Source organism: Oryctolagus cuniculus, chromosome 9 (assembly GCF_051225735.1).
Source record: "Oryctolagus cuniculus isolate XC-2025 breed Fujian yellow rabbit chromosome 9, ASM5122573v1, whole genome shotgun sequence".
NCBI lineage: Eukaryota > Metazoa > Chordata > Mammalia > Lagomorpha > Leporidae > Oryctolagus > Oryctolagus cuniculus.
In genome coordinates, this window is record NC_142875.1 from 99,519,061 (window position 1) to 99,540,821 (window position 21,761).

General features: G+C 44.1%; 1 protein-coding gene across 13 annotated transcripts in view; it reads left to right on the forward strand.

The window, feature by feature from the left end:
• ERC1 (ELKS/RAB6-interacting/CAST family member 1) overlaps positions 1 to 21,761 on the forward strand; it is a 522,480-nt gene that overhangs the window by 453,986 nt on the left and 46,733 nt on the right. For 10 of the 13 annotated variants that reach the window (XR_016213449.1, XR_016213450.1, XR_016213451.1 and 7 more), the window contains one exon: positions 14,147 to 14,335. Coding sequence is in view for 7 of the 13 variants with exons in the window: in XM_089304491.1 (XP_089160617.1) it covers positions 14,147 to 14,335 (189 nt within the window). In the remaining 6 variants the exon portion in view is untranslated. Of the gene's footprint in view, positions 1 to 14,146; positions 14,336 to 21,761 lie in introns of those variants that run through there. The other 3 variants (XM_051850753.3, XM_051850756.3, XM_051850757.3) reach the window with 1 other exon arrangement.

Below are 21,761 nucleotides of genomic sequence, written 5' to 3' on the forward strand. Positions count from 1 at the left end.
CTGCACCCACGTGGGAGACGGGAAGAAGCTCCTGGCTCCTGGCTTCAGATCGGCGCAGCTTCAGCCATTGCGGCCATTTGGGGAGTGAACCAATGGAAGGAAGACTTCTCTCTCTCTCCCTCTCACTGTCTGTAACTCTACCTCTCAAATAAATAAAAAATCTTCTAAAAATATTATATGGTACATGTATTCGAGCAGAATACTTAAAACATAGGTAGAGTGATTCTTCCTGTTAGATGCCAGTAAAACCCATGATTCCAAAAGTATAATTCCTGGTAAAACACCCAGGGAAAATCAGTACTAACATGGTGAAGAAGTGTGTATTTCTGCATTCTCTTGTTCTTTTACTTCTTTGTTTGAACTCTGGAATTGGGAGTTTATTTCACTCTATCATTTTGTTTCCTGTTTTCTAAACACCCATAATATATTAGGCACTCTGATTCTATGAAAAACATGATTGCCATCCCTTGTATTTCCTCACTAACATTGCTATGGAATTTAAATATGGGTTCATGTGTAGCTTTTTTTTTTAATTAAGATTTTATGTATTTATTTGACAGAGTTACAGACAGTGAGAGGGAGAGACAGAGAGAAAGGTCTTCCATCCATCTGCTGGTTCACTCCCCAAATGGCCGCAATGGCCAGAACTGGACCAATCCAAAGCCAGGAGCCTCCTCCGGGTCTCCCACATGGATGCAAGGGCCCAAGCACTTGGGCCATCTTCTGCTGCTTTCCCAGGCCATCAGTAGAGAGATGGATCGGCAATGGAGCAGCCAGGACTAGAACCAGCACCCATATGGGATGCTGGTGCCATAGGTGGAGGATTAACCTATTGCACCACAGCGCCGGCCCCCATGTGTAGCTTTCTTATGAGTACTAAAAATGGGACTAAAGTTAGGAAGATAAAACAGATGTGCAGATTCTATACAGACTTAACTTCCTTCCCCCACTTTTTTTTTTTTTTTTTTAAACTGTGAAGCTACCTTATAGCTGAAGTAGGACCTGCCTACTCTGATAGATTCTGTGTGTGGCTTGGCGTGCTTCAGTCTATCCCCCCATTTCTGTTGGGACATTTCTCCCATGGCTTGCCTTTTCCCCATCTTTTCACTTGCTGGTACTCTGCTGTTCTCCTGAAGATCTGTCAGATGGCAGGATTTGTGCTTTCTGCCCATTCTGTTTCTCACATTCGAGTGGGATACCTCCTCTCTGCCACCAAACCTCAGAATTGATCTCCATCACCACTGAGTGAACAGAGGGAGTCAGGGCACAGGTCCTTCTTCCAAAGATGGGGTTGTATGTCCATGCAAAAGATGCTCTCACTGGACATCCTAAGCCTTCCCATACTCCAGCTTATTTAATCTTGATTTTCCCTGGCTATTAATTTATAAACATATAATAACAGTCACAATTTGCAGGACTTCTTCTTCTTCTTCTGTTTCTTTTCTTTTTCTTTTTCTTTTTTTTTTTTAAGATTTGCTTATCCATTTGAGAGGCAGAGTTATAGACAGAGAGGGAGAGACAGAGAAAGAAGTCTTCCACCCACTGGTTCACTCCCCAAATGACTGCAATGGCCAGAACTGGGCTGATCTGAAGCCAGGGGCCAGGAGCTTCTTCCAGGTCTCCCACACGGGTGTAGGGGCCCAAGAACTTGGGCCATCTTCTGCTGCTTTCCCAGGCCATAGCAGAGAGCTGGATCGGAAGTGGAACAGCTAAGACTTGAACTGGCGCCCATATGGGATGCCAGCACCACAGGAGGAGGCTTAACCTTCCATGCAACTGCGCTGGCCCCTATAGCACTTCTGATACTTGCTGCGCAGAGCCTCTTTTGTCATAGTCGTTTTTTAACCTCAAATAATACAACTTTGCTTAATCAACAACAACTAGTAATATTGAAATGGTGATATCCTTCGGCGTTTGTGTTATGCAGAGTGAGGAGCGAGCATCTGGACAGTGGTTAAGACAATGCTTTTCAAATATGCATCCCATATCAGAGTGCCTGGGTTTGAGTCCCAGCTCTGCTCTCTGTTCCATCTTCCTGCACATGCACACCTGAGAGGCATCAGATGATAGCTCAAGTGGTTGGGCCCCTACCACCTACATGGAGACCTGAATGGAGTTCTTGCCTCTTGGCTTCAGCCTGGCCTGGCCTGGCCTTAGCTGTTGCAAATATTTGGGGAGCAAACCAGCAGATGGAGGATCAGTATCTCTGTGTCTCTCTCTTCCTCCTTCCCTCCCTACCTCTCTCCCTCTATGGGTGTGTGTCTATTTTTCTGTCTCTCTGCATTTCAGATTTAATAAATTGGGGCTGGCATTGTGACACAGCTAGTTAAGCCACTCCCTTCAACACTGACACTCTATATGGGTTCCATTTTCAAGTCTTGGCTGCTTTACTTTCAATCCCGCTCCCTGCTAATACCTGGGAAAGCAGTGGAAGATGGCCACCCACATGGGAGACCTGGAATAAGCTTCTGGATCCTGGCTTCAGTCCAGCCCAGCCTAGCCCCAGCCATTGTGACCATCTGGGGGGTGAACCAGCTGCCTCTCTCTCTCTCTCTCTCTCTCTATCTCCCCCCCTACTCCCACTTTTTTCCCCTTTTCTCTGTAACTCTACCTTTCAAATAAGTAAATAAATATTTAAAAGAATTAATTAAAAAGCAACACATGCTTTTTTAAAAAGAGAGAAAAATTAATTCAGTGATTGGGATATTTTATTCTTAAAGGAAGTTGATAAAGCAGTCTTTTTCATTCTTTTCCTCAAATCTTTCTTTCCGCCCAATGCCTGGATTACTCCCAAGGTGAGAGGGGTGATGTCTGGAAATCATTAATACATGGGATTTGTTCATGGCATATAAAATTTTCAGAAAGAATTTGCTTTTTAAATATGATTTCCTGATTGGCTGTAGCAGACATAAATCCAGAAAGTACAATTCAGTCAGGGCAGCCAAGATCCCTCTTAGCTTCTCAGATGTACAGGAGTTTTTGGTGTGTATGTGCAGGACAGAAATAAAGATTTTTCATGTGAGCAGGTCAGAATAGAGAGAGGAGATAGAAGGGGGAAAGAGCAGAGTAATTGTATCTAGAAATAAAGCAGAAGTGCTCAAATAGGAGAGGAAGAAGTTAGGAAGTTAGCCTTTGTGCCTCTTGTCCTGGTACTTGGTGTCAGTTCTTCTACAAGAGCTGCAGGTTCAGACACTTTTCCTCACTTTCTCAGATACGCAGAGTTCTTGTGGCACTGTGCAGAGAAAACTTAAGCCATACTAAAGCTGGAAATACTGGCTGAAGGCCATTTTGCTCTGGGCTTTCCTTGCCTCTTGTCCCCATAGCCTCTCGCTGGTGCAGGCAATCACCTAAGTGTCCTTAGACACCAACTCACAAATGGGTCTGGCTTGACATTTCTTTCCTCTTTCCAACATTAGTGTTCAGAGAGAAAATCCCCTATGTAACTTGTCTTTCTCCAAACTGAAAGATAGTTCTGGTATTTATATACAGCTCTAGGTACATTTCTATTATGCTCAGGATGCCAGGTGATAAGTAAACTCTCCTTCCCTGTCTCTGTACCCTGTCAGGCCAAGTTCTTTTTTTTTTTTTTTTTTTCTTAAGATTTTATTTATTTATTTAACAGGTAGAGTTACAAACAGTGAGAGAGAGAGACAGAGAGAAAGGTCTTCCTTCCGTTGGTTCACCCTCCAAATGGCCACTACGGCCAGTGCTGCGCCGATCCAAAGCCAGGAGCCAGGTGCTTCTTCCTGGCCATCCTCCACTGCTTTCCCAGGCCATAGCAGAGAGCTGGACTGGAAGAGGAGCAACCAATACTAGAACCAGGGCTCATATGGGATGCCGGCGCTGCAGGCAGAGGATTAACCTAGTGTGCCACGGCACCGCCGAGTTCTTGTTGAGCATGGTTTAATGAGGGGCCACACCTGTCAAAGGCTTAGTACATGGACTGAGATCCTTGGTGGTCTCAGCCTGACCAGCCATTCAGCAGTAGACTCCTGAGTATCTGCATAGTCTGTTGTGCTTGATTTGATGCTAGAGTTGAAGTAATGTCACCAATCGCAAAATGTCTCCACCTCTTCCGTGTACACATACACACACACACACACACACACACACCCTTCACCTGATCTTGAAATAGCTGCTACTCACAGAATGGTCTCCTCCAGAGACTAGCCTGCTTGTGAGTGCCTTCGTGTAGACAAGCTGTAACTCTCAGAGCTATTGGATAACTAGATTGTTTCTTCTTTGTGGTCCTACTGTAGACCGAGAAGAAACCAACAGCTGAGCTCCTTAGAATCTAGATTCAAACTCCTGGCTATATTGCTCCTTATTGAGATACTGTCAAAATCAAGATGTTCCTTTTGTTTACCCTGGCCTACTCCACTTGCCTTCCCTTTTTATTTGCAATGCTATTGGTACATTAGAGAAAGAAGAAAGTTAAGTGTTCTGATAAGATTGTCATTGTGTTGTGCCTAGCAAGCAGCAAGCATGTGTCTGGTTTTCTGTATCTGTATAGCAGGCATGTAACAATGCCAAGAAATATGTATACAATAGGAATACACTAGGCATCAGCCCTCAAAGGGTCAGAATGAAGCATGGATTATTAATTTCAGGATTTGTGCACAGGCAGGCAAGGAGTTCAAGGACACCATTTTCACTGGTGGTAAACTGCCTGACTGGATTTTCCTTTTAAATCCATCATCAGCACTCATTTGGCCTGCTTGCTCAAAACATGTGGATCTCCCTTCTCCCTCTTTTGCCTTCTTTTTCCCCTATTCCATTTTTCACTGAAACACAATAAATGACTTATTGTGGAGAGGCAAACCTCAAGCTAAGAAAACAGAATTGATGTTGTCTCATCCTCATTAGCTCTTAACAGTGAAAAAGAATTTTGGACAACATCTCTGCTCCTGGTGTGTCTGAATCGAGCAGAGTGGGTGGCTTTCTTGATTTCTTCATTCTGGTTATCTCATTTTCTCTTATCAGAGCATCCCTTCAGGATGCTTCCTAAGTGTTTCCTTGATTGGTTCGCTTGTGATAGCTTCTGTACCTCGCAGTAACATCCCCCCCCACTTAATGCCCATTTATCGGCGCTATCTTCAGCTATACAAACATGTTAGTCCAACTTGGTAAATGACCTAATTTTCATACATGTTACCAGTTTCTAAGTGTTAAGACCAATCCTTGTGATGCCCACAGCCTTAACAGCCTCCATAACACAATAAATACATGTCTTTCCTAGACCAGCTGGCAGGTTCGTGACACTCTGCTGTCTATGCACATCCTTTGCCTTGAATACATAAAGTAGCATAAATTTTAACTGAATAAAGATTGAATAAGCACAGTGAAATTAGCAGCTCTCTGGTGGAGATCTCAAGATTCATTTTATTCTAAACCCTGTTTGCTATTTCCCTACAGCTTTGAGGACAGAATGTTTTTTCTCCATATCTGAGTCAAAAGATAGGGAATGTTTTGTTTTGTTTTGCTGGAGTACTAATGCATCCTTAAAAAAATTGGCAACAGATTTCTGTCTGTAAAACTAAGAGGAAATGATCACTTGTTTCCTAAAATGATTCTCATATTTCTTCATATTTCAGAACCTGTAGTCTTTTTGCAGGTTTCACAGACACTTCAACAAACCATAAAGTCCTTTAAATCTCGAACCTTTGGGAAGAGCTTTTAAACCAGACATTTCTATTAGCAGTAAGATTTCTTTTTTAATTATTAAATATTTATTCTATTTATTTGAAAGGCAAAGAGAAAGAGAGAGGTAGAAATAGAGATAGAGAATCTTCTATCCACTGGTTCATCCCCAAATGGCTGCCTTGCCCAGGGCTTGGCCAAGCTGAAGCCAGGAGCCAGGAGCTTCTTCTGGGTCTCCCACATGGGTACAGGGCCCCAAGGATCTGGGCCATCTTCTGCTGCTTTCCCTAGTGCATTAGCAGGGAGCTGAATCGGAAATGGAGCAGCCAGGACTTGAACCAGCACCCATATGGATGCTGATGTTGCAGGTGCCAGCTTTACTCCACAGCACCAGACCCAACAGTAAGATTTCTGATTAACATTATTCATCTCAGTGACCTTAGTAGTCTTTCTACTTGAACTCCTGGTGTGGTAGCTGCATGTAGTGGTCTGCTCTGCCTTTGCATGGGTAGAGGGAATAAGAAAGTCCTTGAGCCTAAGTAATATGCTGATCCAGAAACTACATTCATTACTCAAGTGGTCAAAGAACATATCTCCAAGGGATGCTGAGTAAAGGATCCTGCTGGTATAAAACTACCAATCTAAGTACTTAGTAAATACTCATTGTATGAGTTTATTACATTATTCTGGGGTTTCCATTGTTTTGTCATCAATTCCTATTTATGTTTTGAATGATAAATATAGATAACCACAGTTCATAAAATCTGAATGAGGAAATCAAATCAAAAGTAGTTATGGGCCGGCGCCGTGGCTCACTAGGCTAATCCTCCACCTTGTGGCGCCGGCACACCAGGTTCTAGTCCCGGTTGGGGCGCCGGATTCTGTCCCGGTTGCCCCTCTTCCAGGCCAGCTCTCTGCTGTGGCCAGGGAGTGCAGTGGAGGATGGCCCAAGTCCTTGGGCCCTGCATCCCATGGGAGACCAGGATAAGTACCTGGCTCCTGCCATCGGATCAGCGTGGTACGCCGGCCGCGGCGGCCATTGGAAGGTGAACCAACAGCAAAAGGAAGACCTTTCTCTCTGTCTCTCTCACTGTCCACTCTGCCTGTCAAAAAAAAAAAAAAAAAAAAAAAAGAAGAAGAAGAAGAAGAAGAAAAAAGTAGTTACGAAGCAGAGATTAGGATTGGGAATTCTAGAGTTTCTTGCCTCTGATTTTTACTGGGTTATCTTTCAATTTTTCCAGAAGTTTTATAACTTGTCAAAGAAAGACAAAGAAAGGCAGCCATGTTATCCCTCCTGCTAAACACAAATTCATTATAAAGCCACTTAAACTTTACAGATTCTCACTGCTAACAATAAGGTTTATTTTGTGGTGAGGATTGTACACTTGTCTCTTAAACCATCCTAGATACAGAACTGGTGGGTGTGTTTTTATCCAATGTATCTGTCCAGTGTATACAATGAGAGCTTTTCTAGAATGTACTTTTTTCTACAAAGGTCTTTTGAAAGTTCGTGGAAAATGTGTATTAAGCAAAAACAATGCATGGATTTTAAAAAAATTGTATCAAAATAAATTGGCGTTTAAATTACATTTTTCAGGGCCAGCATTGTGGAGTAACAGGTTGAGCCACCACCTGCAACACCAGCATCCTATATGGGCACCGGTTCAAGTCTCAGCTGTTCCACTTCCAATCCAGCTCCCTGCTAATGGGCCTGGGAAAGCAGCTGAAGATGGCCCAAATTCTTGAGCCCCTGTACCTATGTGGGATACCCAGAAGAAACTCTGGGCTCCCTGACTTTGGCCTGGGGCAGCCCCAGCTGTTGTAGCCATTTGGGGAGTAAAGCAGTAATGGAAGATCTCCTTTCTCCCTCCCTCCCTCCTTCCTCCCTCCATCTCTCTCTCCCTCCCTCTCCCTAACTCTGCCTTTCAAATAAATAAAATACATTTCTTAAAAGGTTTTATTTATTTTTTATTTGAGAGTTAGAGTTACAGACAGAGAAAGGTCTTCCTTCCATTGGTTCACTCCCCAGATGGCTGCAATGGCTGGAGCTGCACCAATCCGAAGCCAGGGGCCAGGAGCTTCTTCCTGGTCTCCCACATGGGTGCAGCGGCCCAAAGACTTAGGCCATCTTGTACTGCTTTCCCAAGCTGTAGCAGAGAGCTAGACTGGAAGAGGGGCAGCCAGGACTAGAACGGGTGTCCATATGGGATGCTGGCACTGCAGGCGGAGGATTAACCTACTGCGCCAGGGCACCGGTTCCAAACAAAATACACCTTTTAAAAAATTTCATTTTTCCAAGAACTCTTTGAAGTCCCCTCATATTTGTTAGGATTAAAGATGAGGAAAGACCAAAAGCATTTAGGGACTCCATTAGATATTCTTTTATTTGGGCTTCAGTAAGTAAAACTGATTGCTTAAGAGGCTGTGAAGTTGGGGTAGTGGGGCCTCATTTTTATTCCAGGTCCTTGCCTTCTACTTAGAGATGCATTAGGGCAGCTTGATTGACAAGTAGACAGGTAATAAATACTATGTGTGAGGCAGGGGCTTGTGGCTTGCAGGTGCCTTCAGCCCTGTGGTCCCGGGTTAGCTATCCCATATCATTGGACTTCAGTGGGCATTAAGAGTAAAAAACTTAACTGAATATCCTAACTATGACCTAAGTCAGACTAGGTCTAAAATCAAAGCAAAGGGGTTTATTTAGCAATTTGTGTTTTCCCAAGATAAATTTCAAAAAAGACAAAGATAAATCACAAATATACACATTTTAATCATATATACTCAATACATTAATTATGTTATTTCCTGATTTTTAAGATTTATTCATTTATTTGAAAGGTAGAATAACAGAGATGGCGAGAGACAGAGAAATCTTCTATCCATTGGTTCAATTCCCAAATGGCCATGACAGCTAACTGTGGGCTAGACCAAAGCCAGCATCAGGAATTCCATCCTGGGAGCCCGTGCTCTGGCACAGCAGGTAAAGCTACCGCCTGCAGTACTGGCATCCCATATAGGTACCGGTTCAAGACCCAGCTGCTCCTCTTCCGATCCAGCTCTTTACTATGGCCTGGGAAAGCAGTAGAAGATGGCCCAAGTCCTTGGGCTCCTGCACCCACATGAGAGACCCAGAGGAGGCTCCTGGCTGCTGGCTTTGGATTGGCACAACTCTGGCCATTGTGGTCAATTGAGGAGTGAACCAGTGGATGAAAGACCTCTCGCTCTTTCTCTCTCCCTCCCCCTCCCCCTCCCCCTCTCCCTCTCCTTTCTGTGTAACTCTTGACTTCCAGATAAATAAATAAATCTTAAAAAAAAAAGGAACTCCATCCTGGTCTCCAGCATGGGTAGCAGGAACCCAAGTACTTGAGCCATCACCTGTTGCCTCCTAGGGTGTCCATTAGCAGGAAGCTGGAATCAGCAGTGGAGCCGACATGAACCCAGGCACCGCTGGTTCACTCCCCAAATGGCTGTAACGGCCAGACTTGTACCAGTCCACAGCCAGGAGCCAGGAGTTTCTTCCAGGCCTCCCACTTGGGTGCAGGGGCCCAAGCACTTGGGCCATCTTCTACTGCTTTCCCAGGCCATAGCAGAGAGCTGGATTGCAAGAGGAGCAGCTGGGTCTCGAACCGGCGAACATATGGGATGCTGGCACTTTAGGCCAGGGCTTTAACCCGCTGCACCACATTGCCGGCTCCCCTTATATCTTACTTATCCTTAATATTTCCATCATCTCAAACTGGATGTGGCATGACACAAAGGCATTCATTCAGTGTTTACTGATGAAATGTGTTGTTTAGTTTTTTAGCCATGGTTTAATATGCAGTATGATCAATATAAAAATGTTAACAGGTTTCATCGTATTTTTAACAAACTCCATTCTTTCACAGAATAGCTACATAAATGAGAACATAACAAAAGCTGCTTGCAAGAAGGTTTAACACACTTTCATCTTTCTAATCCTAAAGTATGTTACTGACCAAGAAGACAAACTTAGTGAGAGGAAAAGAGACTTTGAGGCAGGATTAATCTATTTTATTCCCTTGCCTCCTTTTTTTTTTTTTTTTTTTTTTTAATTTGAATGGCAGAGTTACAGATAGAGACTTTCCATCTGCTGGATCACTTCCCAAATGACTGCAATGGCCAGCACTGGGCCAGACCAAAGCTGGAAGCCAGGAGCTTCTTTCCAGTCTCCCACATGGGTACAGGGGCCGAAGCACTTGGACCATCTTCTGCTGCTTTCCCAGGCACATTAGCAGAGAGCCAGATCAGAAGTGGAGCAGCCAGGACTTGAACCGGTGCTTATATGGGATGCTGGCATGGCATCACAGGAAGAGGCTTAACCCACTACACCACAGTGCTGGCTCCTCCCTTGCATCCATTTTTGCTTTTCAGAGTTTAGCTCTCTCTGCTAGGGCTTCTGGATGAGAATACCATTGAGATAATAATGTTTCTGGAAAGTTTCTCTGCTGTTTACTCTGGGGCTTTCTCTACTCCACATTGAGAGATAGCAAAGAAGTGGTAACCCAACAAGAAATCAAGACTGTCATTGACATTTATGCTGTTGATCAATGGACACCTAAACCTGACTGTGAAGATTTCAGATAAAAAGAAAAAAAAGGTGTTTGTAGGGGGCTGGTGCTGTGGCGCAGCAGCTTAGGGCCCTGGCCTGAAGTGTTGGCATCCCTTGTGGGTGCCAGTTCAAATCCTGGCTGCTCCTCTTCCAATCCAGCTCTCTGCTATGGCCTGGGAAAACAGTAGGAGGTGGCCCAAGTCCTTGGGCCCCTGTACCCACGTGGGAGACCCAGTGGAGGCTCCTGGCTCCTGGCTTCAGATCGGCACAGCTCTGGCCGTTGCAGCAATCTGGGAAGTGAACCAGCGAATGGAATACCTCTCTCTGTGTCTCTACCTCTCTCTCTAACTCTCTTTGAAATAAATAAAACAAAATCTTAAAAAAAAAAAGGTGTTTGTAGCCAATTTAAGACTATACACTAGCCACACACATAGAAGAAGCATGGCAAATATAACAGTAATTTGCTAGAAACACAGTAAAGTGATCAATAAATGTTAGGTCTGAAAAATGGTGTCTTCCACACAACAAAAATTATCGCTTCTTCCAGTTGTTATGATGAGGATATGCCATACTTCCCAAAATGAGTTCCTAGATTGTGTTGCAGTCTACTAAGCCAGACTTGACGTATCTGATACAGAAACAGTGGGAAAAGAGAAACAAAGAGGCCAATCTAATTGGCTGGTTGAGCACATTCGCTCTGCACATTCCATCCTGGTATTGATAAGTTTTATGGTCTAAGAAAGTATTCAGATCTTACAGGTAAATGAATTGCAGAAATGGAATAGTCTAGAATCTTCTGTTACTGTCTATCAAATAGTAAAGCAACAACTCACCTGTTTTCCAAAAGACCCTTAGTCATCTAAGCTTATTTACCTGAAAACAAGGTATAAGTCAGCACCTCTGAAGATCATATGCCATTAAATGCTTGTTTCTGAAACCTATTTGAAAGTCTAACATATGAATACATTAATCTTTGTAAGAAGAAAACACAGCTCTTACTACTTAACCAAATTTTCTCACCCCATCTTATAATTTAAATTCTTTTCCTTGGGATGAGTGATTATATATATGTGTGTGTATATGTATATATAATATATACATACATATATATAGTATATATGCACATATATAAATTATTTTCCTTAACAACCTGGTAAGAATAGGTATGGAGTAATATTGACATTTTGGCATTATGTTTGCTACAAGCAAAGGTTATCTTGACAAGTTCATTTTTAACTTTTTCCCAGTGCAAAGAAAGATCCATAACTACAGTTCTGCATAGAAGCAGTGAGGTCTGACCACATTTGTGGTGATTTTTGGTAGGACTTCTTGCCAGTGTCCGGAGGCTTGTATGTGGACAAAAGCCAGGACTTGAGGATCCTGTAAGTCATCCTGCTTCTGCTTGCAAGCGTCCTTCCTCTCTGGAGATTAGACAGTGGCTTTCTACCTTGTGGGAATCACAGTTTCTTTTCTAAGTGGGCTGCTGAATTTAGATAGGAGAAGGAAGAGATAAGGGCATTTCCCACATGACTGACATGGTTAATATGTTCCAGAGAGGCCAAGGTAATTGTTTTATGGATAGATTTGGGGACTGTGCTGGCTGGGCTGTTTCATATACATTCACATAGTAAGCTCTATAGTTAAAAAAAAAAAAAAAAGGCATTTCTCTTCGAAAAGAGAAGAAAGGACAGGCAGTCTGACAATTGCAGACAATGAGTTTAATCCAAAAAAATTTTAAATTATATGATATTTTCAGTTTTTAATTGCACCTTGAAATTTTTCAGTGTGCAAAACTGTCATATTCTTTAGTCACTTAGCACTTCAGTCTGAATTACGTTAAATCAGTTTGAAAATCATTTTTTATTAAGAACAAGGACCTAAAAAGTCCACATCTCCAGCTGTAGTGGTAGTCATGGACAAGTAGCCTTCCAGACTGGGTTTTCTTGTAAGGAATTTGACCTTTCCATTATGACCACTTATCACATTGTCTTCTTCCTCCATGGGCATAGTTTTTTAATGCTAGTTTTTCAATCCAAAATGACCTAAGATACCAGCTCTTTCCACCTTACATTCCTGATGTGGCATTTTTGTGGTGGTAGCTCACTCGCGCTCGCTCTTTCTCTCTCTCATACACACACAGACACACACACTCTCTCTCTGTCTTGCTCTCACTCTCTCTGTCTCACTCTCTAATGGAATGAGAATAGCACAAACCCAGTGTGTCTGTGAAGATAGAGAAGACCAAACAAAATGGAAGATCAAAAAAGGACGCATTGCTCTGAGTCATGGGGGATATGAGGGCAGCAGTGGACACTTGCATCACAGATAGGCAAGGTGCACATGCATTTAAAGGGATACTGCCTTTAAAGACTGCACTTGGGATTCTTCTGAAATGTTCTACAGTGACTGTGCATTGGTGCTCAGAAATAAAACACAACTCTTTTTGAGAGGTTGGTATTGTTTGTGACCAACTCCAGACTTCCCTATAAGCAGATCCTCTGCTTGGTGAGCTGTTCTCTTCCTCTGTGACTGGTTGTGTGGATGGCCTGTCGTAGGGAAGAAGTTCAGCACAGAACTCTGCCATAAACCTGCTGGTTCTTAGAGAACCCAAGAATCTTCCGCAGCAGCATGTCCATGTTTAACCATTATCCTTAGAAAAGAGAGAGTTCTTCAGAAATGAAAAGCATGCTGAATTTTCTCACTGTCCTCTGGTTTGTCTAGCCGGGCTCCAGCTTCCAACTGTATTACACTATGTAGGCCTGAACTCTGAACTCTGATCTCTTTAGTAAGCTAAAGGTTGTTTTCTCCGGGGGTACATGGGGAGTCAATGTCAGCGTCTCCAGTAACACCAGGCCTTGTTTCTGTTACCTTGAACACTATTGAGCTCCTTACTCATTAGGTGGATCAGAGGCGTTCCCTTGGTGAAAAGTGCCAGTCTGGTGACATGCCGCAGGTGCAGGCCTCTGCTTTGTGAGCCATGGGAGTGTTGGTGAGCCGCCGGTGTTTGGCAGTGTTTGCAGCTCTCCAGCTGCCGGGTGTCAAACAGATGCTGCTCTGAGACTTCAGTATTGTGTGATGGCAGATCTGGCCCGACTCGCTTCCTGAACACCCCCGTCGTGACCGACTACCAGATACCTGGCCAGAAGATCGTCATGAGAACTGTGAAACAAAGTTTGGGTTGGAGTCATCAGTCATTGAGCGCGCTTCCAGACAGGGCCAAAGGCAGGTTTAGTCGTCCCGGGTGAAAGGACCAGAAAAGAAAACATGTAGAGCTGCTCTGGTGTTTAAGAAAAACACGGAGCCACTGTTTCAGCCAAGAGAATTTCAGAGAGTTCCTGGCTGTGAGTCAGGTGTTTGGTGTTACATAAGGATTTATCAGTCACTGTTTGAAAGACTATCAGATCGGCCTTGTGTAATGAATGAGGGGAGCGTCAGCCAGGAGGAGGCAGATTTAGTCACGAGTTCTCTTGGCCGAGAAAAACGAACACCTTCTCCAGAGACAGGATTTTTCTTCCATTCCGGGAGATGAGGAACACACGAAGTATATGGAATCCAGGCTTTCAGATGAGCAGTTTCCACTAGCAGTTTTTGGTGACCTGCTCATAAATCAATGAAAAGAGAAATTGTGGGGGTAATTGGCGTCTCTCTGTACCAGGGGTGTCATCTCTGTAGGAACAAGCTAGCACCACGCCTAATGCCCTGGCTACAGACACAGCTGTGGACGCATTCCCTGCCCCTCGCCCACAATGGCGGCTCTGTGTGTGAGTGTAAACGTGTGACAGGAAGTAGACAGGTACTGTCATCATCCTGCAGGTGTCAGTAGTTTTTAGAAGAGCTTTTAGTCTTTGGCCAGTGTTTTTTGACTTCTCCTTTCAGGTTGACCTTGACTTTCCTTATTTTTTCTTTCTTTTTTTTCTTTTTTTTTTTTTTTCACCTCAGATCATCCAGCCCCTCTTAGAACTTGACCAAAATAGAAGCAAATTAAAGTTATATATTGGACACCTGACAGCCCTCTGCCATGACCGAGACCCCCTAATCCTTCGTGGACTCACTCCACCAGCTTCCTATAACTTGGACGATGACCAGGCAGCTTGGGAGAAGGAGCTGCAGAAGATGACCCAGGAACAGGTCAGTCTCTCCCTTGAGCTTTGACAAGAGCCTGTTGACATCCAGCTGCTTTTTAGCTGGGTGCAGCCACTTCGGGGAATGCAGTATTCAGATTCTAGACCCTTTGTGGTGGTGTTGGGGGCCTGAAATTCCAGATAGCATGTTTTAAATTACTTTCTCATTTATTTTTTAATTGATAAATTAAAAATATCTGTATTTTTCATGTACAGCATGTTATTTTGAAATATTTATACATGGTGGAATGGCTAAATCAAGCTAATGAACATATATATGCATTACCTTACACACTTTGCATTGGTGTTGAGAACACTTAAAATCTACTCTCAGCAATTTCCAGGAATACAATACAAATACCATAGACTGAGTGGCTTGTAAAGAACAGAAATTTCTTTCTCACAGTTCTGGAGGCTGGAATTCCCATGTCAGAGGGCCAGCGCGTTTGGTTTCTGGTAAGGGCCCTCTTTGGAGTTTCAGGCTGCTGATTTCATGGCCTCACCACCCCCAAAGGCCTCACCACCCCCAAAGGCCTCACCTCCTAATGCTGTCGCCAACAAAGTTGGAATTTCAACATGTGAATGGGGAAGGTACAAAGATTCAACCTAAAGCAACCCTTTTGCTTGGATATTTACATAGGATTTTCTGTTTGACATGTTATCATTTTTCAGCTCAGTAAAGAGAGGATAAGGCTAGCTTGGATACAGAATTCATGAATAAGAGAAAACAGGACAGAAGGAAAAAAAAAAACTGGATGAACGATGAGAAGGAGGAGAAGGAGAAGCAGAGCTGCTTCTAAAACATGAATTCAAAGCTGCTCTGCTCCTAGTTCGTAGAGGGCAGTGGTGATAAACCCAGCCCTTACAGACTGTTGTCACACCAAGCAAAAGGCCACAAAACCCGCAGGTGTTATAAATTTACCGAGATGCCCCACCAGAATTTTAATGCTGCCCACTGTTCTAGCTACGTACTTTCTGTTAGTTGAATGGTTACTCACAGTACATGAAGGAAAATTACGTGACATGTGGCAAGAACAGCCTCCAGCGGTGCCACATTAAAGATGGCAGTGCCAACCCATGAGTCGAGGAGGGCAGGCTGGAGGGCACAGGCTAGCACTCAGTCCCCCGTGTGTGACCTCACCGAGTGATAGATTTACTTAACAGCCTAATTTTCTTTTTTTTTTTTTTTAGATTTTTTTTAACTTTTATTTAATAAATATGAATTTCCAAAGTACAACTTTTGGATTATAGTAGCTTTTCCCCCCAATAACCTTCCTCCCACCCGCAACCATCCCATCTCCCACTCCCTCTCCCATCCCATTCACATCGAGATTCATTTTAAATTATCTTTATATACAGAAGATCAGTTTAGTATATACTAAGTAAAGATTTCAACAGTTTGCACTCACACAGACACACAAAGTATAAAGTACTGTTTAAGTACTAGTTATACTGTTAATTTACATAGTACAACACATTAAGGACAGAGATCCTACATGGGGAGTAAGTGCACAGTGACTCCTGTTGTTGATTTAACAATTGACACTCTTATTTATGACATCAGTAATCACCCAAGGCTCTTGTCATGAGCTGCCAAGGCTATGGAAGCCTCTTGAGTTCAACAACTCCGACCTTATTTAGACAAGGTCATAGTCAAAGTGGAAGTTCTTTCCTCCCTTCAGAGAAAGGGACCTCCTTCTTTGATGGCCCGTTCATTCCGCTGGGATCTCACTCACAGTGCTCTTTCATTTAGGTCATTTTTGTTTGTTTATTTGCCAGAGTGTCTTGGCTTTCCATGCCTGAAATACTCTCATGGGCTTTCTAGCCAGATCCTAATGCCTTAAGGGCTGATTCTAGGCCAGAATGCCTAACAGCCTAATTTTCAAGCTATCCTATTGATTTGTTGTAAAGATGGAAGGCATATTTCTGAAGTATAGCCTATTGCCATTTCGTTATTGCTTGAGAGAGGAAAACAGCTAAAGGACAGCATTGATTTAATGAATTTGTTCCTCATAGCTCTTTTTGATATTAGCAATCACACAGTAAAAATATATCTGAAAGCTACATGAACACATGACAAGTTCACTTTTAAGACTTTTGCTTCAAAATGTTGCAGAAAGCTAGAGCTTCTTCTGCTACTGACAGTGATGTATCCAAGTTTAACTGGTGTTACATTATTTCTTTGTAGAATGTCTTGTCTCTCAAATAGAAAAAGTATTTTCTGTTAGTCCAGTGTTTCAAATATGTCTTTCCAAAAAGGGAAAAATATATCGTCAGTCTGAGACCAAGGTAGAAAAACCAAGATAGAAAATTTTAAACTAAGAATTTTTCAGAAAGTTTTAAGTGAATAAAGCCAGGAAATTGTAAATAGACTTGCCATTGTGCATTATGATACAGTCAAATTACTACGGTTTCTCACACATGAATTCTGTTAATATTGTCACATTTGCCCTTGATTGAGAATATCCTCCATTACTGAAGTTGTTGTTCAAGTGTGTTAAAGCTATCGTTAGCAGAATTCCTTGGAAAACAGCGATGTGGGTTATCTAAAGGAATACAGCAATTAATACCACCTTTTCTGGGCTTCTCCATCACTGCTAAAGATTGGTGGAGAAAGCCAGCCAAGTTTCTCACTCTGCCCCCAACTGAGAATTTAAGGGAATAATGCATGCTGTCTAACAATACAGAATTATTTGCCTGTGAAAATATTGTGATCAAGGTTCAACTTTAGTTTGGATGGCCAAAAAACTGAAGACAGATATGCACGTTGGTTTATTTTGTGTGTGTGCTTTGTTTGTAGTTTTGTGTTTGTGTTGTAGAGCCTTCCGCCCCAGCATCTGTTATTCACCTTCTGTCTCAGTGCATTCCTTGCCACCATGCTCCCCTCAGTCTTCCCCAATGAGGACAGGACAAGAGCCTTGTCTATCTTCTTGAGTGCTGGATCCTCAGTCCCAAAAGCAATGCGTGGTACATGGTAGCTGCTTAATAAATACTTGTTGAATGAAAAGAGAGGGGAAAAGAATAGCATGTAGGCTGTGCTTATTATATTCTTGGCTGATTATTGATTTGGTAGCCCATGGCACTGTCCTTAGTGCCACTGAGTAGCTTTGGGTAGTCTGACTGCTGATATCAGAAACCAGTCAGACTCCACCAAGTATTGACTATATAATCTGCAACTGCCTGGTGTGTGGGAGCCTAAAAATAGATCCTTGCATCTGAAGATTTCCTGAAATTGTTTCGTTTCCTCTGCCCTTGTAGAGGCTGGCTACCATACCAACTAACTTGGGGATATATTTTTCTTCTTTTTCTTTTTTTTTTTTTTTAAAGATTTATTTATTGGGGCCAGCGCTGTGTCATAGCAGGCAAAGCTGCTGCCTACAGCACCAGCATCCCATGTGGGCACTTGTTCGAGTCCTGGTAACTCTACTTCCTGTCCAGCTCACTGCTAATGCACCTGGGAAAGCAATGGAAGATAGTTCAAGTTCTTGGGCCCTGTATCCATGTGGGAGACCTGGATGAAGCTCCTAGCTTCCCTCTCTCTCTCTCTCTCTCTGCCTGTCTCTCTGTAACTCTGACTTTCAAATAAACAAATAAATCTTTTTTTTAAGATTGATTGATTGATTTGAAAGTTAGAGTTACAGGGAGAGAGGGAGAGACCTTCTCTCTGCTGGTTTTTTCCCCAGATAGCTGCTACAGCCAGGGCTGAGCCAAGCTGAAGCCAGGACCCAGGAGTTTCTTCCAGGTCTCCCACATGGGTGGCAGGGGCCAAAGCACTTGGACCATCTTCTGCTACTCTTCCCAGGCCATTAGTGTCGCTCCCCCTCTTCATGGAGGAACGACACAAGACCCTGCGCTGTTCTTTTGTCTGCTCGGCCCTCCCCGGGTTTGCTGCTGGTTCTTCCCGGGTTGGCTACTGTCCCTTCCACCTCCGTGGAAGGGCGGTTCCCCCTGCCACATTCCCCACTTCCGCAGGGGAGCAGCACACCGCCGGCCGGCTCTCTCGGGGGCTGCACAGGTGTTCCCTTAGATGTTCCCCTTAGATGTTCCTGGTGCATGCCGCCTCTCTCCTCCTTTATAGTCCTCCTCTGCCAATCCCAACTCGGCTGCCCACACGCCGAGTACGCTGCTCTCCTCCAATCAGGAGCAAGTCCTACAGTTTATTGGCTGAACTGGAGGCAGCTGTGTAGAAGCTGTTTTCTTCTCTCCCAGCGCCATATTGTGGGAGAGCAGATGCATAGAATAAGTCTTAATTCCAGTAACAGTATAGTCCGAGTTGCTCCCCACAGATCCCCCTTTCTTTTTATTTTTTGGCGTTGATACGCGCCTGTCTTCGGTGTCCCGCGGCACACACTCTGCTCTACTTGCTAGAGTTGCCACAGGTTCTTACAAGTCCTATCAATCAGGCAAACCGAATCCGGGTCCTCTCTTCGCCATGTTGTGAGGAGGTTTTTAGGCGCTGATGCGTGCCTGTCTTCGGTGACCTGCGGCTCATACTCTGGTCGAGCCGCCTGCTGGTGCTTACCGCCTTACTAATCAGGCAGACCGAATCCAAGCCTTCTCATTGCCATATTGTGGGGAGGCCTATTGGTGTTGATTCGTGCCTATCTTCGGTGACCTGCAGCTCATACTCTGGTCGAGCTGCCTGCTGGTGCTTACCGCCTTACTAATCAGGCAGACCGAATCCAAGCCTTCTCATTGCGGTATTGTGGGGAGACTATTGATGTTAATAACGTGCCTGTCTTCGGTGACCTGCGGCGCATAAGCTGCTAGCCGCCCGCAGGTGCTCATCGCCTCACTAATCAGGCAGACCGAATCCAAGCCTCTCATTGCCGTGCTGTGGGGAGGCCTTACTTCTCTATTTCTCTATCTCCGGGCATTCCTATCTCTCCTATTTTACTTCTATCTACCAGCATTCCTATTTCTCTCATTTTACTTCTAAACTTCTGTTTCTCTTATCCCTGCGGCTTCCCGGCGCCCGCCCCGAGGCTGCTTCTCGGCGGCTTCCCGGCTCTGAGCCGCTTCAGCCCGCGCCTCTCTCATCTGCGCGGCTTCGCACTAGCCCAGCGTTCCCTATCTACTTGAGCCCCGCACGCTCTGTCTGCGCGCGGCAGCCTCCGTGAGTCACACAGCGTAGCTTACGTCTCCGCCACTAGCATTCAATCCAAGTTCCCCGGGCTAGCCTGGCGAATTCAACCCAGCTCACGTCTCCGCCCCACGATTTGGCTTCCCGTCCTTTGCTCCCCGGGCTAATCAGACGGATCCCAATCTGGCTTACGTTTCCGCTTCTGGTTTCAACTTTTTGCCCCTTATTCCCGGGCTAACTTGAGAATCCCAAAGTGGCTTTCGTCTCCGCCTCGGCCTGCCCCCCGCAGCTTCAATTTCCCTAACATTTTTCTCTACCCGGTATGTTTCCCCAAGCTTTCCTCCAACAATACTCCTCCCTCATTTCTCCTGGCCTCTCCCCACAGTCCGCATCCGAGTCTGTTTGTTCTAGCTTTCACTTTCGCTTTCGACCTTAGAGATTTCTCCCAGCTTCCCCCCGTAGTCCGTATCCTAGTCTATGCCTAGGCTTTCAATAGCTTCTTCCGGCACCTTTTTCGTCCGGCTTTTCCCTAGGCTGTTTGCTAGTCTCTCTCTCCGATATTTTCCCACTTCTTCCCGTTTCTTCCCTCCTAAGTTTCCTATCCGTCCTAGGTTTCCTATCCGAGTCATGGCACCATTATGTCGCTCCCCCTCTTCATGGAGGAACGACACAAGACCCTGCGCTGTTCTTTTGTCTGCTCGGCCCTCCCCGGGTTTGCTGCTGGTTCTTCCCGGGTTGGCTACTGTCCCTTCCACCTCCGTGGAAGGGCGGTTCCCCCTGCCACATTCCCCACTTCCGCTGGGGAGCGGCACACCGCTGGCCGGCTCTCTCGGGGGCTGCACAGGTGTTCCCTTAGATGTTCCCCTTAGATGTTCCTGGTGCATGCCGCCTCTCTCCTCCTTTATAGTCCTCCTCTGCCAATCCCAACTCGGCTGCCCACACGCTGAGTACGCTGCTCTCCTCCAATCAGGAGCAAGTCCTACAGTTTATTGGCTGAACTGGAGGCAGCTGTGTAGAAGCTGTTTTCTTCTCTCCCAGCGCCATATTGTGGGAGAGCAGATGCATAGAATAAGTCTTAATTCCAGTAACAGTATAGTCCGAGTTGCTCCCCACAATTAGCAGGGAGCTGGATCAGAAAGTAGAGCAGCCAAGACTTGAACTGGCACTCATGTGGGATGCTGGCATCATAGGTGGCGGCTTAAGCCACTGAGCCATGATGCTGGCCACATTTATTTTTCTTACATTACCATTTTTTGCTTTGTGTATTTTGAGGCTGTGTTATTAAATGAATACATTAAGAATTGTTATGTCTCCTTAATGAATTGGCTCTTTTATCATTAAGTAGCAGCCTTAATCAAAGTTTCTGCAGTCTGTTTTGTCTGATAATTAACATAATCACTCCAGCTTTCTTTAGATTAATGTGTTTGTGGTAAATCTTTTTCTATACATTTTTTAAGCTATATGTGTCTTTGTATTTGGGTGGGTTTCTTTAGAGCATATATCCAGTCACTCATTCTCCATTTTCTAGTTGAGGTGTTAGACCATTTGCACTTGATATAATTACTGTTATAGTTGAGTTAAATCCTCAATCTTGTAATTTGTTCTCTGTTTCATCTGTTATTTGTCCTTTTTTTCCTCTTTCTTGGCTTTCTTTTGAATTAACTGAATATTTTTTATGATTCTGCTTTATTTCCACAGTGACTTCTGAACTCTACTCCCTGTCCCCCCTCCCTTTCCTCAAGTAATTGCTCTATGGTTTGGAGTGTACAACTTTTAACTTATCCCGGCCCACTTTGAAGTAGTGTCACACATACTCTATTTCCTTTGTCACTGTCTTCATGCTGTCGTTGACATACATTTTATTCTTTCATATGTTATCACTCCCAAAGTACACTGTCACTATTTTTTCTTCAATTTTTTATTCCATTTTAGAATGTTCCTTTTATTAATTTGAGAGGCCGACAGAGAGACAAACAGAGAGCTCCATTCTACTGGTTCAACCAAGTGCTCTCAGTAACCAAAACTGGACCAGGACGGGGCTGGGGCCAAAACTGGAAGCCAAGACAACAATCCAGGTCTGCCACCATGGTGGCAGGAACCTAATTACGTGAGCTATCACCACTGTGTCCAAGGTTCTGCTTAGCAGGAAACTCAGGAGCTGATGCCAGGAATCAAAGCTACATACTCCGATCTGGGACACTGGTGTCTTACCTGCTGGGCTAAACACCCACACCTAATTTTTTTTTTTATTGTGACAAGATACACTTAACACAAAATTTTGCCATCTTAACCACTTTTAAAAGTACACTTCACTGTTATTTTAAATACATTTAAATGTTGTGCAAGCATC